Source organism: Thunnus thynnus, chromosome 22 (genome assembly GCF_963924715.1).
Source record: "Thunnus thynnus chromosome 22, fThuThy2.1, whole genome shotgun sequence".
Classification (NCBI taxonomy): Eukaryota; Metazoa; Chordata; class Actinopteri; order Scombriformes; family Scombridae; genus Thunnus; species Thunnus thynnus.
The window spans coordinates 20,751,498-20,773,202 of record NC_089538.1 but is presented as its reverse complement, the minus strand read 5'-3'; the positions used below and the strand labels follow the sequence as shown (position 1 = coordinate 20,773,202).

The 21,705-nt window shown below is 36.3% G+C and overlaps 4 protein-coding genes across 14 annotated transcripts in view; 1 reads left to right on the top strand and 3 right to left on the bottom strand.

Annotated features, from left to right (window-relative positions):
- Positions 1-21,705, top strand: part of LOC137174971 (E3 ubiquitin-protein ligase TRIM39) — a 72,853-nt gene that overhangs the window by 25,397 nt on the left and 25,751 nt on the right. The gene's annotated exons all lie outside the window — the stretch shown is intronic.
- Positions 1,227-9,366, bottom strand: LOC137174973 (ladderlectin-like). 4 transcript variants are annotated; one of them, XM_067580545.1, is made up of 7 exons: positions 9,258-9,364; positions 9,070-9,160; positions 8,922-8,957; positions 8,532-8,641; positions 2,062-2,196; positions 1,863-1,974; positions 1,227-1,711 (listed from the first exon to the last, which is right to left on the bottom strand). In XM_067580545.1, exons 2-7 carry the CDS (start codon positions 9,128-9,130, stop codon positions 1,641-1,643), a joined length of 525 nt encoding a protein of 174 aa, XP_067436646.1. In that variant the 5' UTR covers positions 9,131-9,160; positions 9,258-9,364; the 3' UTR covers positions 1,227-1,640. The 4 variants fall into 4 exon arrangements, with proteins under 4 accessions (XP_067436646.1, XP_067436643.1, XP_067436645.1 ...); XM_067580542.1 differs by lacking the exons at positions 8,532-8,641; positions 8,922-8,957; positions 9,070-9,160; positions 9,258-9,364 and adding exons at positions 2,786-2,904; positions 3,160-3,195; positions 3,308-3,398; positions 3,497-3,641; XM_067580544.1 differs by lacking the exons at positions 1,227-1,711; positions 1,863-1,974; positions 2,062-2,196 and adding exons at positions 6,937-7,275; positions 7,427-7,541; positions 7,629-7,763 and having other exon boundaries at positions 9,258-9,366.
- LOC137174972 (ladderlectin-like) lies at positions 13,144-15,684 on the bottom strand. Its single transcript, XM_067580541.1, has 7 exons — positions 15,579-15,684; positions 15,390-15,480; positions 15,242-15,277; positions 14,868-14,986; positions 14,144-14,278; positions 13,945-14,056; positions 13,144-13,793 (listed from the first exon to the last, which is right to left on the bottom strand). Exons 2-7 carry the CDS (start codon positions 15,448-15,450, stop codon positions 13,723-13,725), a joined length of 534 nt encoding a protein of 177 aa, XP_067436642.1. The 5' UTR covers positions 15,451-15,480; positions 15,579-15,684; the 3' UTR covers positions 13,144-13,722.
- LOC137174700 (type-2 ice-structuring protein-like) overlaps positions 19,525-21,705 on the bottom strand; it is a 2,377-nt gene continuing 196 nt past the window's right edge. The window contains exons 2-6 of the mRNA XM_067580150.1: positions 21,620-21,655; positions 21,247-21,365; positions 20,525-20,659; positions 20,326-20,437; positions 19,525-20,174 (exon numbers count right to left, since the gene is read on the bottom strand). Of these exons, the coding sequence (XP_067436251.1) occupies positions 20,104-20,174; positions 20,326-20,437; positions 20,525-20,659; positions 21,247-21,365; positions 21,620-21,655 (473 nt within the window). The 3' untranslated portion in view covers positions 19,525-20,103. The remainder of the gene's footprint in view (positions 20,175-20,325; positions 20,438-20,524; positions 20,660-21,246; positions 21,366-21,619; positions 21,656-21,705) is intronic.

The window sequence follows — 21,705 nt, the reverse complement described above, 5'->3', positions numbered from 1 at the left end:
TTACACAATTAGCACTATTAGTCTATTAACACATTATAAAATGTGTTTTAATATACAGGTCCAATAATAATTTAATTTCTTTATTTTTTGTGTGTATTGATATTATTTTAGTGCATTGCCTATTTTGTCATGCAAAGATATTTTACTTCCTATTGAAAAATTATGTTGTTCTCACCCAAAATCAGGACTTGATTTGCTGACAGCTCCAGATAAACTTTACGTCAGCTTTGGAGAACTAAAACATCCCAACTTGTTATATTAAATATTTCACCCAAAGAGAATTCATATTTCATATTTGCTTTGACTGAAATTTCTCAACAACTATTGGATGGATTGCCATAAAATTTGGAACACACATTCATCTCTCCCTCAGGATGAATTGTAATTACTATGGTGAACCCTTAACTTTTCATCAAGCGCCATTGTCAGGTCATTATTTCAAGTTGCCCAGTACTTTGGTTTATGACCAAATACCTGTTAACCATTGACATTCCCATCACTCTCAGCTGTACTTTGTGTTTAGTCCTAATTAGTAAAGTAAATGTTAGCATGCGCACATACTACACTAAGATGGTGAACATGGTAAACATTACACCTGCTAAAGATCATCATGCTAACTGCAAAATTACCACTTATCACTTGGGAAAGTGCAAAAAATGTATTTATCTGTTAAAGGACACTGCATCATGGCTGTCACAATGCCCCTCCTCACTCGAACATTATGTCAGTTTGTTTTCATCTAATTTATACTTGTGATCAATGAAATTCAATCATTTTGAATGAACAGCAGAAACATAAGAGGAAGATCACTGCTTTTGCATGCAAGTTCTTAAAGATGATTTGTTTTTCATTTGAACAGCAGAAATTTTGTCTACAGTTTCAAACTCTTGCAAACACAAAGGTCTGCAAAAGGTTTGGATGATGTTGCTTTATTTGTATGTCTGTTTTGTGATAGTGATATGCATTTTGACATTTTGAAAAGTGTGTAACATCACTGTCAAATTTCCACATAGCGCTCCAAATAATTAGTGTATTCAGTATTATTAATGTCACAGACCAGCTTGTTTCAATGCTTGAGCGTTTTATTTTTGCATGAGACAAGAAAGACCAGTTCACTCTAGAGCTGCAACGATAAGTCGATTAATCAATTAGTCGATTTACAGAAAATTAATTGGCCATTTTGATGATCAATTAATTGTTTCGAGTCATTTTTTAAGAAAAATGCTCAGATTCTCTGGTTCCAGCTTCTTAAATGTGAATATTTTCTGTTTTTTAGTCTTCTATGATAGTAAAATGACTAATTGATTAGTCGAGAAAACAGTTGACAATAATCATTAGTTGCAGCTCTTGTTCACTTTCAAGAATAAGTTGCTAAAAGCATTCTTTCAAAACACATTCAATCTGCTCTTATTAAAGGCATAAGACCTTAGGAACAGTCCAGCTTCTGATTACGTAACTTATCGCTTCAGTCCTTAGTAGCGTTACAGCGATAGAAATGAAATAATAATATGAAACAATATGAGTTATAGAGCCTTCAGGTTATATCAGACTGATCAACACAAAAACAGGTGCTTTTGAAAATATGCACATTAACACACCTCCACCAGTTTTTGTGCTACTCCACGCCTGTATGTCAGGAATCAGTAGCGCCTCTTGACACAGACAGATGGTTTTCGTTTGTTGCAGTGATCATCATCCCAGCACCTTCGGACTGTAAGTACCAAAAAAAACCCACAAGTGTCAGTAAATGCTACACAAACCAAAACCTGAAACTGTGGATACCAATTTATCTTGGAGCAAAACTGAGATTTTTCACTGTTTACCCTTATCATTAACATCACTCATATACTGTATTCATTTACCTGTATGATTCATTGTTAGACAGTGCTGCCTGCCGTGGTAGTTATTGGGCTCTCCACGACACCAGTACCGATAGTTGAATCGCCTACCATTACTCCACAGCCAAGCTCTCTCCTAAAAGACAGAATTTAAGATTACATTAATTAAAAAAAAAGTTTCATGAAGTAACTGTTGGACCTTGTGCAATGACAAATAAAATACCTCTTCTCCATCATGGCCTCCGAGCCATATCTCTCTATAGCGGTGACAGCGATGAACGATCAGCCTCTGAATGCTACGGTACTCCCGATAGTTATGTACTGATGCAAGGTTTCCACCCATGGCCTGGCAGTTTTTCTAGAGTGGAGATAAAGAGGAAGAGAGAGAGAGAGAGAGACAGGAGTTGCTATGAAACAAATACAGGAATACAACATAGACAGATGTTTGACAAAAAAAATAGTATCTGATTTTCCTCATTCGGCTGCTTGTTTGTCCCATTTTCCAGTTGAATAGGGATCCCAATAGCCATAGCAACCTTCAATGCACTAGAATCCCCTGGGCAAGTTCCCTTTAATTACTCATGACATATTACTAATTGAAAAAGTTATAATGTTACTCATTAATAGCAAAAGTAAGTTGTTACATTACTCATTCTTACACCCTTGAACTCTGAACAAAACCCAGCTGATTCCTAAATGTAGGCTCACCATTTGTTAATGTCAGCAAGATTAAACTTTTTCTAGGTGCTTCCAGTGGTCCCTGTCTGTTGTTTGATAGTGGGGATGTGAGCTGTGTAGTTTCTGTCAATTTGTCAGTCGGTTTTCTGTGTATTGAATACTTTAAAAACTTTTTAAAAACTTTTTTAAAATTGTTATGGTTAGTGTGCAGTATCTTTGAAACGTCATGAACAGTAGTAGGCATATGGAATCAAAGTTAACCTTATTACCTCAGCTTGAGCCCAACGCAATGGTCTTGCAACGTAGCGGAAACAGCGGCCACAGAGCCTTCTCCAACCATGGGAACACCCATATGTCCTTTTGACCAGGTCTGTCTCTACTGAGGACACTTAGAGAATATAGTGTGTATGTGTTGAATTTTCATATCGTGATATAAAATCAAATTTGACGGCATAAGAGAAAATGCTATAACAAAAAATAATATAACACAACACAGTATAACATTACATAACAAAAGTGACATAATGGCCTTTCAGAGACAAACTGGTAATTTAACACAACATTTAAGAAAAGAAGAAAAAATAAAGAATAGGTGTAGTATCATTACAAAGAGCAATATATTTGAAATCTAAAGGCTACTTACCTGTTTGGTCATTCTCGGATTTGGCTTCTGCAGGATCTAGAAAGTTTGACATAACAGTTATTGACTGGATTGTTGCTGTTTAGAGACAATACACACAGTTTCTCTATGTCTTTAATTATATGTAACACTTTCTATAAAGAAAACCCACCATCAGCTGTAGTCAAAGCCATAATGGTGCACATAAGTGCAGCCACAGTCAGCATCTTCATGGTGAAGATGATGTTGAAGATGATAATAGCCTTCAGTAAAGAGAAACAAACATGTTATAAATACTTTTATACGGACCAGATGACTGGTATTGACTGTCAGTTCAAAAAAATAAGAGTTCATATCACACCTGGTGCCGAATTATCTGCTCTTCTCAGCCTGTAGCTTCAGCCTGCCTGTGTGCAGGTCTTTCACAAGACAAAGACCAGCTCTTATATATAATTACCTATCTTTACATCTCTCACAAAAAGGGAACTGAGAGCACAAACAAACATATTGAGACATCATTATCAGATAAAGTATACCGAGACAGTTGAAGGTTTATGTGGCAAGAGCGGGGGGAGTTTTTTTTTTTTTTTTTTTTTTAAATAGTGTCAACTATGCTATCTCAGGAATTGCACCCCACTCAATTTTTTAGTCTAACCGCTTTGGGACCCAAGGAAAAAAAAAAAGAAAAGGTCATGCAGGCTCAAAAACACTTGACTGAGAAGTGATTCTAAACATAAGCAATAATTTTATTCAATATGTAAATTTAAAATGACAGGCAGTCTCAAAACTTTAAAATCCAAAAACAGCACTGCCACCAGTTAAGACCAAATGATATACAAATGTCCCCCCCAATGGTCAACTGTAAATAAAACCAACACACAAACACACACCCAGCTGACCAAAGAGAAGGCACAAAAGAAAGAGAAAAAAGAAATAATAATAATACTAATTAGACAAAACCACGAAACACAGGACCTACATGGGCCGCTTCAGTTCACTCCTAACTGAACAGAGCTGCAGAGCTGAACCAGTTGCAGAGTTGCTGATCAATATGTAGAGGTGTGAAAATGTAAAAGCAACACAGCTGTTGCAGAAATGTAGCTATATAGAAATAGCAGATGTAGTAATGTAAAGACAGATCAGCAGAGAAAAAGCAAAACCAGCTGTTGTAGAAATGTGTAAAAATGTAGATCTACAGATAGACAGAACAGCATTTGCTCGGGGAGTGTGGGGCCAGGAAAGGGCCACCCACCGTAGGGCACAGCCTGGCTTCAAAAATACCTGCAAAGTGCAAGAGACACTAAAATTACCAACTGGGAACTACACCTGAATTAAATAATGCAAAGTCATATATACATACCAAAGAGAGTGAAGGTGCAGCTTCCCAGCAGCGGGAGGGGGACAGCTGCAAAGCTGCAGCTCAATGACTATTGACAGCAGATCAGAGACAATAAAAAAAACATTTACCTGGAAGCTAGATAGAAGCTGCCTAAAGTTAGTGAAATAAAATTGAGCCAGCCTATCTTGACAAAAACGAAGCTGCGTTTGTCTACATGCCACGTTACTTTTGAAGTATACACATAGCATACACACAACCAAACTCAAAGAATTGGGAATAACACTCACCATCAGCTCTGGCCAGAGCCATTATGGCACTAACAACCATAGATGCAGCCAGCATCTTCATGGTGGAGATGATAAAGATGCTGAAGATGACTACCTTCTACCTTCAATAAGGAAACACAGACAAGTCACTAACACTTGTGAACAGTGTGAAATTTTAACAAAAGGGATTGTGGCCTGTGAAGACGATTGAGATTGTACCACGAAATCATGGATAAAGCTGAGGACACAGTAAATTAGATCTTACTGATACTACGCATAAATAACAAGCGCAATGATATACTCAGTAATGTTTAAAGTTCAGATTGTAAAAACATCTGTCATAATATTTCCAAAAAAACACTTATCTGAAGCTTTACAATATAAATAGTTTACATGTTACCAATGAATATTCAAAATTCTGAATCATTTTGCAAACCAGTCAGTCTGCTTATTAAAATTTCTGCTTCTATTAAGAATTTATAGCAAATCTCTGCCATTGTTCAGCTGTACCAGTAGCAGTGTGTCTCTATGATCCTCTTGCTCTTCCATGACTACACATTGCTACTTGTTACTTTGATCATGAAGGTGACAATACTCCATAGAGTACAATATAGTATAGAATTGAGCATTTATAGTATATAGTTTCGAGAATGTTATAGATCCCCGCCAAAACTGACAGAAGGGCTGGACTGCTCAAAACGAGGACTGTGGATTTTTTCTCAATGGAAAACACAGGACATGTGATTTACAGAGCACATATGTATGCTGTAGCAGAAAAGAGACAAACTCCATACTCCGCTGTTCAGTATAAAAAGCCTTTAAAGAAGATTTAGCAATAACTAAAACCCTCTTCTTCACTCTGAAATGTATGTGGCAAAGATACAATAACTCTGATGCAATAATTCAACATCCCTTTCCTTGAATACACACATTCATACCTCTGAGAAACGTACTGGGGCAATGTCATATCAGGGTTATTGCTTAATTGTTTTTAATGAGAACATCTACAAGTTAGTTTGGCCCCCAAATTATTGATAAAGGTGCCCCCCAAGGATCAATATTAGGCCCCCTGTTATTTACCCTACACATAAATAACATTTACTTTCCAACTCAGCACTGTCCATTTTTATGTGGATGATACCATCGTGTCTCAGACCAGGCGCTCCCCAGGTTACAGTCTGCTTTTGATGACTTCCAGGCCTCTATGTTAAATTTATAGGTTGTTCTATACTCATAAAAGACTAAATGTGTGCATTTCACAAGAGCACGAAATACTATCCATGCTCTAAAGGGAGATCTAATTCACACAGAACAGCAATATAATACTTGGGAATCTGGATAGAAAGCAGCTCAACAAAACTCATGTTGAACATCTTGCTCAGACTAAAAATTGTACTTTTCTCACAATGAGGCACTTTTTTTTTTTTTTTTTTTTTTAACTTTTTTTCTTTTTTACACAATTAGCACTATTAGTCTATTAAGACATTATAAAATGTGTTTTAATATACAGGTCCAATAATAATTTAATTTCTTTATTTTTTGTGTGTATTGATATCATTTTAGTGCATTGCCTATTTTGTCATGCATAGATATTTTACTTCCTATTGAAAAATTATGTTGTTCTCACCCAAAATCAGGACTTGATTTGCTGACAGCTCCAGATAAACTTTACATCAGCTCAGAGTTTCAAACTCTTGCAAACACAAAGGTCTGCAAAAGGTTTGGATGATGTTGCTTTATTTGTATGTCTGTTTTGTGATAGTGATATGCATTTTGACATTTGAAAAGTGTATAACGTCACTGTCATTACCTGTAAGACAGAAATTTCCACATAGTGCTCCAAATAATTAGTGTATTCAGTATTATTAATGTCACAGACCAGCTTGTTTCAATGCTTGAGCGTTTTATTTTTGCATGAGACAAGAAAGACCAGTTCACTCTAGAGCTGCAACGATAAGTCAATTAACGATAAGTCAATTAATCAATTAGTCGATTGACAGAAAATTAATTGGCCATTTTGATGATCAATTAATTGTTTCGAGTCATTTTTTAAGAAAAATGCTCAAATTATCTGGTTCCAGCCTCTTAAATGTGAATATTTTCTGTTTTTTAGTCTTCTATGATAGTAAAATGACTAATTGATTAGTCGAGAAAACAATTGACAATAATCATTAGTTGCAGCTCTTGTTCACTTTCAAGAATAAGTTGCTAAAAGCATTCTTTCAAAACACATTCAATCTGCTCTTATTAAAGGCATAAGGCCTTAGGAACAGTCCAGCTTCTGATTACGTAACTTATCGCTTCATTCATTTAGTAGCGTTACAGCGATGGAAATGAAATAATAATATGAAACAATATGAGTTATAAAGCCTTCAGGTTATATCAGACTGATCAACACAAAAACAGATGCACATAAACACACCTCCACCAGTTTTTGTGCTACTCCACGCCTGTATGTCAGGAATCAGTAGCGCCTCTTGACACAGACAGATGGTTTTCGTTTGTTGCAGTGATCATCATCCCAGCACCTTCGGACTGTAAGTACCAAAGAAACCCCACAAGTGTCAGTAAATGCTACACAAACCAAAACCTGAAACTGTGGATACCAATTTATCTTGGAGCAAAATTGAGATTTTTCACTGTTTATCCTTATCATTAACATCACTCATTTACTGTATTCATTTACCTGAATAATTCATTTGCAGACAGTGCTGCCTGCCATTATGGCCGTTATTGGGCTCTCCACGACACCAGTACCGATAGTTGAATCGCCTACCATTACTCCACAGCCAAACTTTCTCCTAGAAGATAGAATTTAAAATGACATTAATTTAAAAAAAAGTTTAATAAAGTAACTGCTGGACCTTGTGCAATGACGAATAAAATACCTCTACTGCATCATAGCCTCCGATCCATGTCGCTCTATACCCGTGACAGCGTCTAATTATCAGCCTCTGAATCCTACGGTACTCCCCATAGCTATGTACTGATGCAAGGTTTCCACCCATGGCCTGGCAATTTTTCTACAGTGGAGATAAAGAGGAAGAGAGAGAGAGACAGGAGTTGCTATGAAACAAATACAGGAATACATCACAGACAGACCTTCGTCAAACAAAATCCTGTCTGATTTTCTTTTTTTGGGTGCTGTTTGTCCCATTTTCCAGTTGTGCAGTATATAGTGATCCCAATAGCCATAGCAACCTTCAATTCACTGGAATCCCCTGGGCAAGTTTATTTTAATTACCCATTACATATTACAAGACCAAAGTGATATCAACCCTCCATCAGTCTCCCAGTGAACAATATGATCCCCCAAAACTTACTTGAGTAACTTACTCGAGTAAACTGTTATTCAGTTTGGTTTGGTATGCTAGGAGTGTGATAAAAAGGCATTGTTTCATTATGAAACAATTACGTCAAGAGGAAATTAGTAAAAATGTCAGAGAGTTAAAATCCTGGCAACACCAACAGTGATGTTAGTCAGAGGCCAGAGGAACAACAACAAAAGAGCTGGAATATTTTGTCACATTTTGTAGGTGCTTCCATTGGTCCCTGTCTGTATGTGAATTTTTCAGTCAGTTTTCTGAGGTTTGACAGACAGTTGACCGTCTATTTCTGCATCTGCTTGTGTTCTGTCTGCACTTTGGTTCAATCTACCAGTCCTATCAGAGTGTTGAATACTTTTTAAACTTTTTTTAAAAAGTTGTTTGAAATTGTTATGGTTAGTGTGTAGTATCTTTGAATCATCATGTAGAGTAGTAGGCATATGGAATCAAAGTTAACCTTATTACCTCAGCTTGAGCCCAACGCAATGGTCTTGAAACGTAGCGGAAACAGCGGCCATAGATCCTTTTCCAACCATAGGAACACCCATATGTCCTTTTGACCAGGTCTGTCTCTGCTGAGGACAATTAGAGAATATAGTGTGTATGTGTTGAATTTTCATATCATGATTTAAAATCAAATTTGATGGTATAATAGAAAATGCTATAACATAAAACAGCATAACACAACACAGTATAATATAATATTACATTACACAAGTGATTTAGTGGCCTTTATCAGAGACAAACTGGTAATTTAACATTACATTTAGGAAAAGAAGAAAGGTAAAAAGAAAAAAAAAAAAGGTGTAGCATCATTACAAAGAGCAATATATTTGAAATCTAAAGGCTACTTACCTGTTTGGTCATTTTCGGATTTGGCTTCTGCAGGATCTAGAAAGTTTGACATAACAGGTATTGACTGGATTGTTGCTGTTTATAGACAATACACACAGTTTCTCTATGTCTTTAATTATATGTAACACTTTCTATAAAGAACACCTACCATCAGCTGTAGTCAAAGCCATAATGGTGCAAATAAGTGCAGCCACAGTCAGCATCTTCATGGTGAAGATGATGTTGAAGATGATAATAGCCTTTAGTAAAGAGAAACAAACATGTTATAAATACTTTTATACGGACCAGATGACTGGTATTGACTGTCAGTTCAAAAAATAAGAGTACATATCACACCTGGTGCCGAATTATCTGCTCTTCTCAGCCTGTAGCTTCAGCCTGCCTGTGTGCAGGTCTTTCACAAGACAAAGACCAGCTCTTATATATAATTACCTATGTTGACATCTTTCACAAAAAGGGAACTGAGGGCTCAAAAAAACATATTGAGACATCATTATCAGATAAAGTATACTGAGAAAGTTGAAGGCTTATGTGGCAAGAGCGGGGGGAGTTTTTTTTCTTTTTTTTTTTTTTAAATAGTGTCAACTATGCTACCTCGGGAATTGCACCCCACTAAATTTTTTAGTCTAACCGCATTGGGACCCAAGGAAAAAAAAAAAGAAAAGGTCATGCACGCTCAAAAACACTTGACTGAGAAGTGATTCTAAACATAAGCAATAATTTTATTCAATATGTAAATTTAAAATGACAGGCAGTCTCAAAACTTTAAAATCCAAAAACAGCACTGCAACCAGTTAAGACCAAATTATATACAAATGTCCCCCCCCCAATGGTCAACTGTAAATAAAACCAACACACACACACACACCCAGCTGACCAAAGAGAAGGCACAAAAGAAAGAAAAAAAATAGAGAAAAAAGAAATAATAATAATACTAATTAGACAAAACCACGATACACAGGACCTACAAAAAAATAACTAAGCCTTCAACTAAACCACCAACAAACTGAAAAGGGGACATTATATAACTAAACAATAAATAGGACTATGTGAATTTGTACTCCAAATTTAAACAAACCCCCAAAAAAATGAAAAAGAAAAAAAAACAAGAAAACTGAAAAACACACACTGCTTAGTTTCTTACATGGGCCACTTCAGTTCACTCCTAACTGAACAGAGCTGCAGAGCTGAACCAGTTGCAGAGTTGCTGATCAATATGTAGAGGTGTGAAAATGTAAAAGCAACACAGCTGTTGCAGAAATGTAGCTATATAGAAATAGCACATGTAGTAATGTAAAGACAGATCAGCAGAGAAAAAGCAAAACCAGCTGTTGTAGAAATGTGTAAAAATGTATATCTATAGATAGACAGAACAGCATTTGCTTGGGGAGTGTGGGGCCAGGAAAGGGCCAGCCTGGCTTCAAAAATACCTGCAAAGTGCAAGAGACACTAAAATTACCAACTGGGAACTACACCTGAATTAAATAATGCAAAGTCATATATACATACCAAAGAGAGTGAAGGTGCAGCTTCCCAGCAGCGGGAGGGGGACAGCTGCAAAGCTGCAGCTCAATGACTATTGACAGCAGATCAGAGACAATAAAAAAAACATTTACCTGGAAGCTAGATAGAAGCTGCCTAAAGTTAGTGAAATAAAATTGAGCCAGCCTATCTTGACAAAAACGAAGCTGCGTTTGTCTACATGCCACGTTACTTTTGAAGTATACACATAGCATACACACAACCAAACTCAAAGAATTGGGAATAACACTCACCATCAGCTCTGGCCAGAGCCATTATGGCACTAACAACCATAGATGCAGCCAGCATCTTCATGGTGGAGATGATAAAGATGCTGAAGATGACTACCTTCTACCTTCAATAAGGAAACACAGACAAGTCACTAACACTTGTGAACAGTGTGAAATTTTAACAAAAGGGATTGTGGCCTGTGAAGACGATTGAGATTGTACCACGAAATCATGGATAAAGCTGAGGACACAGTAAATTAGATCTTACTGATACTACGCATAAATAACAAGCGCAATGATATACTCAGTAATGTTTAAAGTTCAGATTGTAAAAACATCTGTCATAATATTTCCAAAAAAACACTTATCTGAAGCTTTACAATATAAATAGTTTACATGTTACCAATGAATATTCAAAATTCTGAATCATTTTGCAAACCAGTCAGTCTGCTTATTAAAATTTCTGCTTCTATTAAGAATTTATAGCAAATCTCTGCCATTGTTCAGCTGTACCAGTAGCAGTGTGTCTCTATGATCCTCTTGCTCTTCCATGACTACACATTGCTACTTGTTACTTTGATCATGAAGGTGACAATACTCCATAGAGTACAATATAGTATAGAATTGAGCATTTATAGTATATAGTTTCGAGAATGTTATAGATCCCCGCCAAAACTGACAGAAGGGCTGGACTGCTCAAAACGAGGACTGTGGATTTTTTCTCAATGGAAAACACAGGACATGTGATTTACAGAGCACATATGTATGCTGTAGCAGAAAAGAGACAAACTCCATACTCCGCTGTTCAGTATAAAAAGCCTTTAAAGAAGATTTAGCAATAACTAAAACCCTCTTCTTCACTCTGAAATGTATGTGGCAAAGATACAATAACTCTGATGCAATAATTTATCAACATCTCTTTCCTTGAATACACACATTCTTACCTCTGAGAAACGTACTGGGGCAATGTTATATCAGGGTTATTGCTTAGTTGATTTTAATGAGAACATCTGCAAGTTAGTTTGGCCCCCAAATTATTGATAAAGGTGTCCCCCAAGGATCAATATTAGGCCCCCTGTTATTTACCCTACACATAAATAACATTTACTTTCCAACTCAGCACTGTCCATTTTTATGTGGATGATACCATCCTGTCTCAGACCAGGCGCTCCCCAGGTTACAGTCTGCTTTTGATGACTTCCAGGCCTCTATGTTAAATTTATAGGTTGTTCTATACTCATAAAAGACTAAATGTGTGCATTTCACCAGCAATATAATACTTAGGAATCTGGATAGAAAGCAGCTCAACAAAACTCATGTTGAACATCTTGCTCAAAGATTAAAAATTCTACTTTTCTCACAATGAGGCACTTTTTGTTTTCCTTTTTTTCTTTTTTACACAATTAGCACTATTAGTCTATTAACACATTATAAAATGTGTTTTAATATACAGGTCCAATAATAATTTAATTTCTTTATTTTTTGTGTGTACTGATATAATTTTAGTGCATTGCCTATTTTGTCATACAAAGATATTTTACTTCCTATTGAAAAATTATGTTGTTCTCACCCAAAATCAGGACTTGATGTGCTGACAGCTCCAGATAAACTTTATGTCAGCTTTGGAGAACTAAAACATCCCAACTTGTTATATTAAATATTTCACCCAAAGAGAATTCATATTTCATATTTGCTTTGACTGAAATTTCTCAACAACTATTGGATGGATTGCCATAAAATTTGGAACACACATTCATCTCTCCCTCAGGATGAATTGTAATTACTATGGTGAACCCTTAACTTTTCATCAAGCACCATTGTCAGGTCATTATTTCAAGTTGCCCAGTACTTTGGTTTATGACCAAATACCTGTTAACCATTGACATTCCCATCACTCTCAGCTGTACTTTGTGTTTAGTCCTAATTAGTAAAGTAAATGTTAGCATGCGCACATACTACACTAAGATGGTGAACATGGTAAACATTACACCTGCTAAAGATCATCATGCTAACTGCAAAATTACCACTTATCACTTGGGAAAGTGCAAAAAATGTATTTATCTGTTAAAGGACACTGCATCATGGCTGTCACAATGCCCCTCCTCACTCGAACATTATGTCCGTTTGTTTTCATCTAATTTATACTTGTGATCAATGAAATTCAATCATTTTGAATGAACAGCAGAAACATAAGAGGAAGATCACTGCTTTTGCATGCAAGTTCTTAAAGATGATTTGTTTTTCATTTGAACAGCAGAAATTTTGTCTACAGTTTCAAACTCTTGCAAACACAAAGGTCTGCAAAAGGTTTGGATGATGTTGCTTTATTTGTATGTCTGTTTTGTGATAGTGATATGCATTTTGACATTTGAAAAGTGTGTAACATCACTGTCATTACCCATAAGACAAAAATTTCCACATAGCGCTCCAAATAATTAGTGTATTCAGTATTATTAATGTCACAGACCAGCTTGTTTCAATGCTTGAGCGTTTTATTTTTGCATGAGACAAGAAAGACCAGTTCACTCTAGAGCTGCAACGATAAGTCGATTAATCAATTAGTCGATTGACAGAAAATTAATTGGCCATTTTGATGATCAATTAATTGTTTCGAGTCATTTTTTAAGAAAAATGCTCAGATTCTCTGGTTCCAGCTTCTTAAATGTGAATATTTTCTGTTTTTTAGTCTTCTATGATAGTAAAATGACTAATTGATTAGTCGAGAAAACAGTTGACAATAATCATTAGTTGCAGCTCTTGTTCACTTTCAAGAATAAGTTGCTAAAAGCATTCTTTCAAAACACATTCAATCTGCTCCTATTAAAGGCATAAGGCCTTAGGAACAGTCCAGCTTCTGATTACGTAACTTATCGCTTCAGTCCTTAGTAGCGTTACAGCGATAGAAATGAAATAATAATATGAAACAATATGAGTTATAGAGCCTTCAGGTTATATCAGACTGATCAACACAAAAACAGGTGCTTTTGAAAATATGCACATTAACACACCTCCACCAGTTTTTGTGCTACTCCACGCCTGTATGTCAGGAATCAGTAGCGCCTCTTGACACAGACAGATGGTTTTCGTTTGTTGCAGTGATCATCATCCCAGCACCTTCGGACTGTAAGTACCAAAAAAAACCCACAAGTGTCAGTAAATGCTACACAAACCAAAACCTGAAACTGTGGATACCAATTTATCTTGGAGCAAAATTGAGATTTTTCACTGTTTACCCTTATCATTAACATCACTCATATACTGTATTCATTTACCTGTATGATTCATTGTTAGACAGTGCTGACTGCCACGGCTGTTATTGGGCTCTCCACGACACCAGTTCCGATAGTTGAATCGCCTACCATTACTCCACAGCCAAGCTCTCTCCTAAAAGACAGAATTTAAGATTACATTAATTTAAAAAAAAGTTTCATGAAGTAACTGTTGGACCTTGTGCAATGACAAATAAAATACCTCTTCTCCATCATGGCCTCCGAGCCATATCTCTCTATAGCGGTGACAGCGATGAACGATCAGCCTCTGAATGCTACGGTACTCCCGATAGTTATGTACTGATGCAAGGTTTCCACCCATGGCCTGGCAGTTTTTCTAGAGTGGAGATAAAGAGGAAGAGAGAGAGAGAGAGAGACAGGAGTTGCTATGAAACAAATACAGGAATACAACATAGACAGATGTTTGACAAACAAAATAGTATCTGATTTTCCTCATTCGGCTGCTTGTTTGTCCCATTTTCCAGTTGAATAGGGATCCCAATAGCCATAGCAACCTTCAATGCACTAGAATCCCCTGGGCAAGTTCCCTTTAATTACTCATGACATATTACTAATTGAAAAAGTTATAATGTTACTCATTAATAGCAAAAGTAAGTTGTTACATTACTCATTCTTACACCCTTGAACTCTGAACAAAACCCAGCTGATTCCTAAATGTAGGCTCACCATTTGTTAATGTCAGCAAGATTAAACTTTTTCTAGGTGCTTCCAGTGGTCCCTGTCTGTTGTTTGATAGTGGGGATGTGAGCTGTGTAGTTTCTGTCAATTTGTCAGTCGGTTTTCTGTGTATTGAATACTTTAAAAACTTTTTAAAAACTTTTTTAAAATTGTTATGGTTAGTGTGCAGTATCTTTGAAACGTCATGAACAGTAGTAGGCATATGGAATCAAAGTTAACCTTATTACCTCAGCTTGAGCCCAACGCAATGGTCTTGCAACGTAGCGGAAACAGCGGCCACAGAGCCTTCTCCAACCATAGGAACACCCATATGTCCTTTTGACCAGGTCTGTCTCTACTGAGGACACTTAGAGAATATAGTGTGTATGTGTTGAATTTTCATATCGTGATATAAAATCAAATTTGACGGCATAAGAGAAAATGCTATAACAAAAAATAATATAACACAACACAGTATAACATTACATAACAAAAGTGACATAATGGCCTTTCAGAGACAAACTGGTAATTTAACACAACATTTAAGAAAAGAAGAAAAAATAAAGAATAGGTGTAGTATCATTACAAAGAGCAATATATTTGAAATCTAAAGGCTACTTACCTGTTTGGTCATTTTCGGATTTGGCTTCTGCAGGATCTAGAAAGTTTGACATAACAGTTATTGACTGGATTGTTGCTGTTTAGAGACAATACACACAGTTTCTCTATGTCTTTAATTATATGTAACACTTTCTATAAAGAAAACCCACCATCAGCTGTAGTCAAAGCCATAATGGTGCACATAAGTGCAGCCACAGTCAGCATCTTCATTGTGAAGATGATGTTGAAGATGATAATAGCCTTCAGTAAAGAGAAACAAACATGTTATAAATACTTTTATACGGACCAGATGACTGGTATTGACTGTCAGTTCAAAAAAATAAGAGTTCATATCACACCTGGTGCCGAATTATCTGCTCTTCTCAGCCTGTAGCTTCAGCCTGCCTGTGTGCAGGTCTTTCACAAGACAAAGACCAGCTCTTATATATAATTACCTATCTTGACATCTTTCACAAAAAGGGAACTGAGAGCACAAACAAACATATTGAGACATCATTATCAGATAAAGTATACTGAGAAAGTTGAAGGCTTATGTGGCAAGAGCGGGGGGAGGTTTCTTTTTTTTTTTTTTTTTTTAAATAGTGTCAACTATGCCACCTCAGGAATTGCACCCCACTCAATTTTTTAGTCTAACCGCTTTGGGACCCAAGGAAAAAAAAAAAAGAAAAGGTCATACAGGCTCAAAAACACTTGACCGAGAAGTGATTCTAAATATAAGCAATAATTTTATTCAATATGTAAATTTAAAATGACAGGCAGTCTCAAAACTTTAAAATCCAAAAACAGCACTGCCACCAGACCAAATGATATACAAATGTCCCCCCCAATGGTCAACTGTAAATAAAACCAACACACACACCCAGCTGACCAAAGAGAAGGCACAAAAGAAAGAAAAAAAAGAAAGAGAAAAAAGAAATAATAATAATACTAATTAGACAAAACCACGATACACAGGACCTACAAAAAAATCACTAAACCTTCAACTAAACCACCAACAAACTGAAAAGGGGACCTTATATAACTAAACAATAAATAGGACTATGTGAATTTGTCCTCCAAATTTAAATAAACCTCCAAAGAAAAAGAAAAAAAAAACAAGAAAACTGAAAAACACACACTGCTTAGTGTCTTACATGGGCCACTTCAGTTCACTCCTAACTGAACAGAGCCACAGGGCTGAACCAGTTGCAGAGATGCTGATCAATATGTAGAGGTGTGAAAATGTAAAAACAACACAGCTGTTGTAGAAATGTAGCTATATAGAAATAGCAGATGTAGTGATGTAAAGACAGATCAGCAGAGAAAGCAAAACCAGCTGTTGTAGAAATGTGTAAAAATGTATATCTATAGATAGACAGAACAGCATTTGCTCGGGGAGTGTGGGGCCAGGAAAGGGCCACCCACCATAGGGCACAGCCTGGCTTCAAAAATACCTGCAAAGTGCAAGAGACACTAAAATTACCAACTGGGAACTACACCTGAATTAAAAGTAATGCAAAGTCATTTATACATACCAAAGAGAGTGAAGGTGCAGCTTCCCAGCAGCGGGAGGGGGACAGCTGCAAAGCTGCAGCTCAATGACTATTGACAGCAGATCAGAGACAATAAAAAAACATTTACCTGGAAGCTAGATAGAAGCTGCCTAAAGTTAGTGAAATAAAATTGAGCCACCCTATCTTGACAAAAACGAAGCTGCGTTTGTCTACATGCCACGTTACTTTTGAAGTATACACATAGCATACACACAACCAAACTCAAAGAATTGGGAATAACACTCACCATCAGCTCTGGCCAGAGCCATTATGGCACTAACAACCATAGATGCAGCCAGCATCTTCATGGTGGAGATGATAAAGATGCTGAAGATGACTACCTTCTACCTTCAATAAGGAAACAGACAAGTCACTAACACTTGTGAACAGTGTGAAATTTTAACAAAAGGGATTGTGGCCTGTGAAGACGATTGAGATTGTACCAAGAAATCATGGACAAAGCTGAGGACACAGTAAATTAGATCTTACTGATACTACGCATAAATAACAAGCGCAATGATATACTCAGTAATGTTTAAAGTTTAGATTGTAAAACATCTCAGTCATAATATTTCCAAAAAAACACTAATCTGAAGCTTTACAATATAAATAGTTTACATGTTACCAATGAATATTTAAAATTCTGAATCATTTTGCAAAACCAGTCAGTCTGCTTATTAAAATTTCTGCTTCTATTAAGAATTTATAGCAATCTCTGCCATTGTTCAGCTGTACCAGCAGCAGTGTGTCTCTATGATCCTCTTGCTCTTCCATGACTACACATTGCTACTTGTTACTTTGATCATGAAGGTGACAATACTCCATAGAGTACAATATAGTATAGAATTGAGCATTTATAGTATATAGTTTCGAGAATGTTATAGATCCGCGACAAAACTGACAGAAGGGCTGGACTGCTCAAAACGAGGACTGTGGATTTTTTCTCAATGGAAAACACAGGACATGTGATTTACAGAGCACATATGTATGCTGTAGCAGAAAAGAGACAAACTCCATACTCCGCTGTTCAGTATAAAAAGCCTTTAAAGAAGATTTAGCAATAACTAAAACCCTCTTCTTCACTCTGAAATGTATGTGGCAAAGATACAATAACTCTGATGCAATAATTTATCAACATCCCTTTCCTTGAATACACACATTCATACCTCTGAGAAACGTACTGGGGCAATGTTATATCAGGGTTATTGCTTAGTTGATTTTAATGAGAACATCTGCAAGTTAGTTTGGCCCCCAAATTATTGATAAAGGTGCCCCCCAAGGATCAATATTAGGCCCCCTGTTATTTACCCTACACATAAATAACATTTACTTTCCAACTCAGCACTGTTCATTTTTATGTGGATGATACCATCCTGTCTCAGACCAGGCGCTCCCCAAGTTACAGTCTGCTTTTGATGACTTCCAGGCCTCTATGTTAAATTTATAGGTTGATTTTATACTCATAAAAGACTAAATGTGTGCGTTTCACAAGAGCACGAAATACTATCCATGCTCTAAAGGGAGATCTAATTGACACAGAACAGCAATATAATACTTAGGAATCTGGATAGAAAGCAGCTCAACAAAACTCATGTTGAACATCTTGCTCAGACTAAAAATTGTACTTTTCTCACAATGAGGCACTTTTTTCTTTTTCCTTTTTTTTTCTTTTTTACACAATTAGGACTATTAGTCTATTAAGACATTATAAAGTGTGTTTTAATATACAGGTCCAATAATAATTTAATTTCTTTATTTTTTGTGTGTATTGATATCATTTTAGTGCATTGCCTATTTTGTCATGCATAGATATTTTACTTCCTATTGAAAAATTATGTTGTTCCTACCCAAAATCAGGACTTGATGTGCTGACAGCTCCAGATAAACTTTATGTCAGCTTTGGAGAACTAAAACATCCCAACTTGTTATATTAAATATTTCACCCAAAGAGAATCCATATTTCATATTTGCTTTGACTGAAATTTCTCAACAACTATTGGATGGATTGCCATAAAATTTGGAACACACATTCATCTCTCCCTCAGGATGAATTGTAATTACTTTGGTGAACCCTTAACTTTTCATCAAGCGCCATTGTCAGGTCATTATTTCAAGTTGCCCAGTACTTTGGTTTATGACCAAACACCTGCAAACCAATGACATTCCCATCACTCTCAGCTGTACTTTGTGTTTAGTCCTAATTAGTAAAGTAAATGTTAGCATGCTCACACACTACACTAAGATGGTGAACATGGTAAACATTACACCTGCTAAACATCATCATGCTAACTGCAAAATTACCACTTATCACTTGGGAAAGTGCAAAAAATGTATTTATTTGTTAAAGGACACTGCATCATGGCTGTCACAATGCCCCTCCTCACTCGAACATTATGTCAGTTTGTTTTCATCTAATTTATACTTGTGATTACTGAAATTCAATCATTTTGAATGAACAGCAGACACATAAGAGAAAGACCACTGCTTTTGCATGTCTGCAAGTTCTTAAAGATGATTTGTTTTTCATTTGAACAGCAGAAATTTTGTCTACAGTTTCAAACTCTTGCAAACACAAAGGTCTGCAAAAGGTTTGGATGATGTTGCTTTATTTGTATGTCTGTTTTGTGATAGTGATATGCATTTTGACATTTGAAAAGTGTATAACATCACTGTCATTACCCATAAGACAGAAATTTCCACATAGCGCTCCAAATAATTAGTGTATTCAGTATTATTAATGTCACAGACCAGCTTGTTTCAATGCTTGAGCGTTTTATTTTTGCATGAGACAAGAAAGACCAGTTCACTCTAGAGCTGCAACGATAAGTCGATTAATCAATTAGTCGATTGACAGAAAATTAATTGGCCATTTTGATGATCAATTAATTGTTTCGAGTCATTTTTTCAGAAAAATGCTCAGATTCTCTGGTTCCAGCTTCTTAAATGTGAATATTTTCTGTTTTTTAGTCTTCTATGATAGTAAAATGACTAATTGATTAGTCGAGAAAACAGTTGACAATAATCATTAGTTGCAGCTCTTGTTCACTTTCAAGAATAAGTTGCTAAAAGCATTCTTTCAAAACACATTCAATCTGCTCTTATTAAAGGCATAAGGCCTTAGGAACAGTCCAGCTTCTGATTACGTAACTTATCGCTTCAGTCCTTTAGTAGCGTTACAGCGATAGAAATGAAATAATAATATGAAACAATATGAGTTATAGAGCCTTCAGGTTATATCAGACTGATCAACACAAAATAGGTGCTTTTGAAAATATGCACATTAACACACCTCCACCAGTTTTTGTGCTACTCCACGCCTGTATGTCAGGAATCAGTAGCACCTCTTGACACAGACAGATGGTTTTCGTTTGTAGCAGTGATCATCATCCCAGCACCTTCGGACTGTAAGTACCAAAAAAAACCCACAAGTGTCAGTAAACGCTACACAAACCAAGACCTGAAACTGTGGATACCACTTTATCTTGGAGAAAAGTTGAGATTTTTCACTGTTTACCCTTATCATTAACATCCCTCATATACTGTATTCATTTACCTGAATAATTCATTTGCAGACAGTGCTGACTGCCACGGTTGTTATTGGGCTCTCCACGACACCAGTTCCGGTAGTTGAATCGCCTACCATTACTCCACAGCCAAGCTCTCTCCTAAAAGACAGAATTTAAGATTACATTAATTTAAAAAAAAGTTTCATGAAGTAACTGTTGGACCTTGTGCAATGACAAATAAAATACCTCTTCTCCATCATGGCCTCCGAGCCATATCTCTCTATAGCGGTGACAGATATGAACGATCAGCGTCTGAATCTTACGGTACTCCTGATCGCTATGTACTGATGCAAGGTTTCCACCCATGGACTGGCAGTTTTTCTAGAGTGGAGATAAAGAGGAAGAGAGAGAGATAGTGACAGGAGTTGCTATGAAACAAATATAGGAATACAACATAGACAGATGTTTGACAAACAAAATAGTATCTGATTTTCCTCATTCAGCTGCTTGTTTGTCCCATTTTCCATTTGAATAGGGATCCCAATAGCCATAGCAACCTTCAATGCACTAGAATCCCCTGGGCAAGTTCCCTTTAATTACTCATGACATATTACTAATTGAAAAAGTTATAATGTTACTCATTAATAGCAAAAGTAAGTTGTTACATTACTCATTCTTACACCCTTGAAATCTGAACAAAACCCAGCTGATTCCTAAATGTAGGCTCACCATTTGTTAGTGTCAGCAAGATTAAACTTTTTCTAGGTGCTTCCAGTGGTCCCTGTCTGTTGTTTGATAGTGGGGATGTGAGCTGTGTAGTTTCTGTCAATTTGTCAGTCGGTTTTCTGTGTATTGAATACTTTAAAAACTTTTTAAAAACTTTTTTAAAATTGTTATGGTTAGTGTGTAGTATCTTTGAAACGTCATGAACAGTAGTAGGCATATGGAATCAAAGTTAACCTTATTACCTCAGCTTGAGCCCAACGCAATGGTCTTGCAACGTAGCGGAAACAGCGGCCATAGATCCTTTTCCAGCGATAGGAACACCCATATGTCCTTTTGACCAGGTCTGTCTCTACTGAGGACACTTAGAGAATATAGTGTGTATGTGTTGAATTTTCATATCGTGATGTAAAATCAAATTTGATGGGATAAGACAAACTGCTATAACATAAAATAACATAACACAACACAGTATAACATTACATAACAAAAGTGACATAATGGCCTTTATCAGAGACAAACTGGTAATTTAACACAACATTTAAGAAAAGAAAACATAAAGAATAGGTGTAGTATCATTACAAAGAGCAATATATTTGAAATCTAAAGGCTACTTACGTGTTTGGTCATTTTCGGATTTGGCTTCTGCAGGATCTAGAAAGTTTGACATAACAGTTATTGACTGGATTGTTGCTGTTTATAGA